Genomic DNA, 6276 nt, shown 5'->3' with positions numbered 1-6276 from the left:
ATGTAATATCTACTGTTGTGGTTGTGAGCACTCCAAGGGGTGACCCGTGAATGCTACTACACTTGTTACCTAATATAGACCTATTATGACACATGGGTCCCAGAGTACGACACTAACTCTAGGGTTATAATGAAGATGGGTGCTACCCCCTAATTATAGATCTATGAATCACTATTTTGACCCCTAAACATAGGTCTAACTTAACTAGGCGGTAAGTCTAAAATTAAGGTATGAACTTAGGAATAAGAGAGTTAATATCATACTGAAGGCAATCTCAATTATCTAAAGAAAATTGTGGGTTCCAGTTAGCTCAACTAGTAAAGTCTCTAATGGTTTTTTTTTTTTTTTTTTTGAGAAAAAAAGTCTCTAATGGTTGAATAAGAAATCTGGGGTTCAATTCCCACCTACACCAAAAACCGATTGGTGTTTTGGTCTGATAATAAAGATCTTTTATTATAGGTAAGATTCGAATCTTACCTCTAACAAACTATAGGTTCAAATTTTATTATATCAATTAAAAAAAGGTTTAAAATATAGGTACAATAAAAAGAAAAAATTTAAAGTTACTTATTTGCATGTGCACAAAAGTCAATGATAAAGAGAATAGCAAAAATATAAAGAAATTTTAGTAATTTTAGCCATAACTGTCCTCCCTTATACCAAATAGAATAACAAAAGGAAGTCTTTATAGCCATAAATCGCTTTGTCTAAGGCATAAGTGATTTTAATGCTATGTTTGAATGGGCAATCAACTGTTTTGATATTCCAAAAGTTATTTATCGACCTTTTAAGCTACTTTGTTATCACTAAAAGACTCTGAAATGTTGATTCCCTTTTTAAAAAAAATTTAAAATAATTTACAACAACTTCTATTATTTACTATAAGAAACTAATATTATATCCTTTTTTTTTGGTGGTTGAGAAAGAAAACCTTAAATGCTTTAATTAAACCAAAGAAAGTCTGGCTAAATTAGCTTGAAACACAAAGAAAGAAAGTGGTGAAACATCCATCATCAACATTGATAGCATGCCTGGCCAAACTATCGGTAAGTCTATTCCCGTCTCTCCTTGTATAAGAGTAAAGCAATTTAGAAAACAAAGTAGAAAGGTGAACAACATCCTTAATTAACAGATCAACTGAGGCTAAGGACACTCCTTCCACCAAAGCTGTCATGAGCAGCTCCAAGTCTCCCTCTAGAACAGCATGGCAACTCCAATTTCTAACCTAAACTCAAGAGAATGAGCTGCTGCCAAAGCTTCAATTTTAGAGCTTGATAGGCACATGGAAGTTGCTATGAGAGAGATGCAATAACAAAACCAGCTTGATTCTGAATGACGACCCCAATACCACTCTTGTTCTCATTTCAGAAAACAGCACCGTCGAAGTTTATCTTAAACATCTCATTTGGCAAAGGCCTCCATGCAAAACTAGGCTTTGGAAATTGGGGAGGTTTTGGTGGGAGGACAGCCTTAAATTCCTCCAGCCTCTCTCTTGAAACCTGGGCAAGATGATCAACATTGTAGCTAGGGAGATTCAAACGGACCTGATTTCTTTGGCTCTAGATGGCCCAGGGCCCAGGCTATCATTGCGAAGAGTTATAAGTGTGCTTTTAGACTTGAGTACTTCTATTGTATTATTTATTTATAACATAATAATTATAAATATGGTAATGATAATATAATTAAGTTCGTAACCAAATAAGTCGTTTAATTTTGGCTTTTTTCCTTGTCAAATTCTTCACCTCATACGTTTTTTAATATTAAAGGTGTGGCGGTTCTCTTCCTTTTCAATTTTTTTTTAAATGTATTTATTATTAAGTTTGATAATTATTAAATGTTTTCAAACATGTCAGTGTCATAGGCTTTGATAAAGGGGCAAGTGTCACCATTTTGTGTAACCAACAATATTATATATATAGGGCATTGGCCACATAATGTATATATTATTAAGAGCTAGCTCAACATTGTTTCGTATTGATGAGACTACCTTATTTTTCAGAAAATAAAGGAAACTATGAGCTTATATCCGTATAAGATAACACAACTACTTGAATGAATTCAACTGATCCTAAAAACTCTAAGCTCTTTTTTTAGTTTTGATTTTGATAATGAAAGTAAATAAATAATATATATAAATATATATATATATATATATATATATATATATATATAAAATTTATGATGCTTATATATGTAGCACCATATTTGCGTAATATTTTGTAGTGCATCATGAGAGTTTGTGATGAGTAATTTTTATCAAAATTGTACCCTTTAACCTAGTTCTTTAGTGATGGTGATAGCCTTTTGATGTTATTGTCTAAATCTATTACTTACTTACTTTATATATATATTCTTAATTGCCCCCTTATTTTGGCCTTCAAATCCTTAATCTTGGAAGAAGATAAGCCAAGGTCAATAGACAAATTTTGATGGATAGGCATCATTCTCATTTCTCTAATAACAATAGCAACAAATTAGGAGAAATTGCAATTGAAAATTTAAAAGATTATTATGAACATAGATTATTAAGTATGATAACATAAAATCAAACTACAAGATGAACATAATAATTCGTGATAAAACAAATATCACATCATAAATTAAATCCTCACATAACATTTAAGATGCTAAAAAAGCAAGAGGCCCTCAATTTTGTAACGCAATTGTACCACCATCCAACACAATAGTTTTTTTCTTTTATTTTATAGTATTGTAAACCTTGTAATTGAACTAAATTATTGTGGACATTTAGACTAGACCTTTGAAGTAATTAGGGTTTGTGGGATTGAGGGAATGGTTCACAATGCTGGTTTTGATAGAGTTGGAATAGTGGGGATAGACGGAAATGTGGGTAATGGTGGCAGCGTTGGCTTTGGCAAAGTTGACAATGGAGGAAGCATAGGTGGTAGCGTTGGCTTTGGCAACGTTGGCAATGGAGGCAACAAAGGTGGCAGTATTGGCAACTTTGGCAATGGAGGCAGCAAAGTTGGTAGTGTTGGCTTTGACAATGTTGGCAAGGAAGGCAGCAAAGGTGGTAATGTTGGCTTTGACAACTTTGGCAATGGAGGCAGAATAGATGGTAGCGTTGGTTTTGGCAACGTTGTCAATGAAGGTAAAGGTGGTAGCGTTTGCTTTGACAAAGTTGGCAGTGAAGGCAAAGGTGGTAGTGTTGGTTCAGGCAATGTGGGTATGACTGGCAAGTTTGGTATACTAGGTTGAGAAGATTGGAAAAGATGGCGATTTGCAAGGCTAACATCAATACTAAAGATAGATATTGTAATGAATAAAGCTAAGATGAAGCACTTAAATGCCATCACTATTGGAGTACTTCTTTGTGTTACAAGACTATAACAAAAGAAATGAATGTATTGTAACAACAAAGTAGGAGGAGGTTGTGTTTTAGGTGGAGTCACAATGGTAAGTGTTATATATTGGGGTTTTGATGATAAATATAACTTACAATTTATTTTCATTTACTAACTATGAACATTAGAAGGAAAGTTACTAATGCCTCTTTGAGTTAACCAAATTTACTAATGCCTCTTAATTATAGTTATAAATGTATTTATAATTCTTAAATATTTTTGTTCTAAACCTTTAAGAGTTACAAAATTCATGAACTCTAAACCTTTAAGAGTTACAAAATTCACGAACTTTTTTCATGTTTCGTATGCTATCTATATAACAATTGTTATTAATAAAAAAAATAAAAAAACCTTTAGTACAACCTATTTTTCACAAACTAAAATCCAACTAATGGAAGTCCATCTTAACAAAAAATATCTAACATTCTTAATATATTTATTCTAAAAAACTGATGCCCTAATTACCTAATCTCTTTATCAACTTCAAATTCTACTACCTGCTTACTTTTGACCATTACTGCAAAACCCTTTCAACTATCACAGGGAAGTAAATACAACATTGGCTAAATACAAGAATACAATATTACATTGTTTAAGAAGGTGATGAGATTAAGATGATGTGATATATTTTATAATTTTAAATTATGGTAGTGTTAGAAAAAATAAAATAAACCAAAAATTTTAATGTCACAATCATCGTAATGTGCATCACATCAAAGGCACATCACAGCGAACTAAACACCTCCTAAAAGTGATCTTGTGCCTTTCACATGAATGTCTACTCATGCGAAGTTGCCGTTGTTGTGTTTAATGCTAAACATAACTTGTTGCTTATTGTTTTTCTTTCTTTTACTTAACACCCCCCCCCCCCCCCTTCTCAAAATGACACTTGCTGAAGTAGCAATAAGTTCATTGATTTGAATTAGTATAGGCTAAGGAAGAGTATATGTTTAGCAATCACATCTTAAGCATAAGCTTTGAAAATAATGGAAGACCAAGTCATTTATTAGTAAGTATATCTGCAACTTGATGACAACTAGAAACATACATAGCCTTAATTATACCCTCTTGATTTTATTTATTTTTTTGATAATCAAGAAAAATTTTATTGAAATACACAATTACAAAATTTACACGGGTTTGACTTACCTCCAGTGTTTTTTTAACGGACATGTCTTTTTATTTTAAATATACAATAAAAGGAGATTCTAGTTAAAAAAAGTACTGCAGGTAAGTCAAATCCAATTCACACAAGCCAAAATACTTAAGATTCAACCACAAGTCCCAAGAATAGACTAACAACAAATAGCAACATGATAACTAGAAGCAACCAATAGTAGATCATAGACTTTTGAATTTTGTCAAGTACTAAGTGACAATCAATTTTAATGTGTTTCGTACATTCATGAAACACTAGATTAGCCATGATGGTAATGCAAATTGGCTAAGAAAGTGTATGTATAGTCTCTTTGTCATTCCTTAAGTTGAAATCAAATCAACAGAATATATTGGAAAAGAAGTCGTATAAAATAACTTCTTTTACAAAGCTAAAATAAAAGTAGTGTAATTCTAGCATGACAAGACCAATTGCATTTCTAATGCATTTTTGTTTATAAGTTAAATATAAAGGTTTTAAGGGTGTAAATTGTCATTATTGAAATACAAACCAATCCCCTAGCGAGGTTTGCATTTTTCGAGGGTGAGAGATGTAGTGTCCACCAATCATGGAATATCTATTGTTCTGGTTGTGGGTGCTCCAAGGGGTGACTTGTGAATGCTACTACACTTGTTACCTAGTATAGACCTATTATGACAAGAATCCCAAAGTATGCCACTAGCTCTAGGGTTATAATGAAGATGGGTGTTACCCCCTAATTACAGATCTATGAATCACTATTTTGACCCTTACACATAGGTCTAACTTAACTAGACGGTAAGTCTAAAGTTAAGGTACAAACTTAGGAATAAGAGAGTTAATATCATACCAAAGACCATTTCAATTTAGCTAAAGAAACGAAATATGCTAGTACTGGTTAATGTCGATGTACCATTTTAGGATTAACACATTTAGATGCAAATACACATTGCATCTGAATGTGTTAATATTTCGGTAATCATCATGAGCTAATAATAAACAAGTCTAAATCTAAGCACCCAAATTGATCTATGAGCACGAATGATTGTTTTTTTTTAGCTTGGTTTAGAAATACATATACATAAATACAATTTAAAAAAATAATAAATAAAAATAAAAAACTCGATTCTAGTTATCGATCCTAGCATTTGACATACATATTAATGATGTTTTCAAGTCACTATGGACGAAAGCTAACAAAAAGCAACATCTATATCGAGATGATGACTCCTCTTCCATTTTCGAGTTCAACGAATTTGCATCTTCAAGTGGAGATAAAATCTTGAACCAAAATCCAGTGTCACTATTTTTGTAAGATAGCATGAGCAATTGTCGAGGATTCTTCTTGACTTAATCTAATTCAAAATAGGAACTCCCTCAAGAAAACTTTGTTTCTCCCATCAAAATTTCCCAAACTCTTTGTCTCTATTCTCTAGCTGTCTTGCAGTTGTAAATAGTAACATGAATAGGATAAGACAATGATTTTTATGAAGAATGAAGAAGATTCTCAGCTTTGGTTTTAACAATGGCTACAAACCTACAACCTTAAAACCGATCATCTCATTCCTTTCGGATATACCATATGCGCTTGAAACTTCATTGATGTTCTCCTGTATTCACCACTCTTTGTATTCTCGTATATTCATTTTAACTTGACCTTTTCAACTTTATCTTGAAAGGCATTTAGCTATGCAATGTTAGAAATACTGAATGAATTGTATTGTATTTCTCAAAATGAAAGAATATGCATGAGTGCCTTTATATAGGAGGCATATG

At 32.2% G+C, this 6276-nt stretch overlaps 1 protein-coding gene across 1 annotated transcript; it reads left to right on the top strand.

The window, feature by feature from the left end:
• The first annotated feature begins 2793 nt into the window (after positions 1 to 2793).
• On the top strand, positions 2794 to 3219 carry LOC115950651 (trihydrophobin-like). Its single transcript, XM_031067878.1, has one exon. It carries the CDS (start codon positions 2794 to 2796, stop codon positions 3217 to 3219), a length of 426 nt encoding a protein of 141 aa, XP_030923738.1.
• Positions 3220 to 6276: the final 3057 nt, after the last annotated feature.

The sequence above is a fragment of the Quercus lobata genome, chromosome 1, assembly GCF_001633185.2.
Source record: "Quercus lobata isolate SW786 chromosome 1, ValleyOak3.0 Primary Assembly, whole genome shotgun sequence".
NCBI classification, from domain to species: domain Eukaryota; kingdom Viridiplantae; phylum Streptophyta; class Magnoliopsida; order Fagales; family Fagaceae; genus Quercus; species Quercus lobata.
This window is presented reverse-complemented; position numbering and strand designations above follow the sequence as displayed.

Coding starts and splice junctions, on each gene's coding strand:
- LOC115950651 (XM_031067878.1), top strand. CDS start 2,794: ATGGTTCACAATGCTGGTTTTGATAGAGTTGGAATAGTGGGGATAGAC.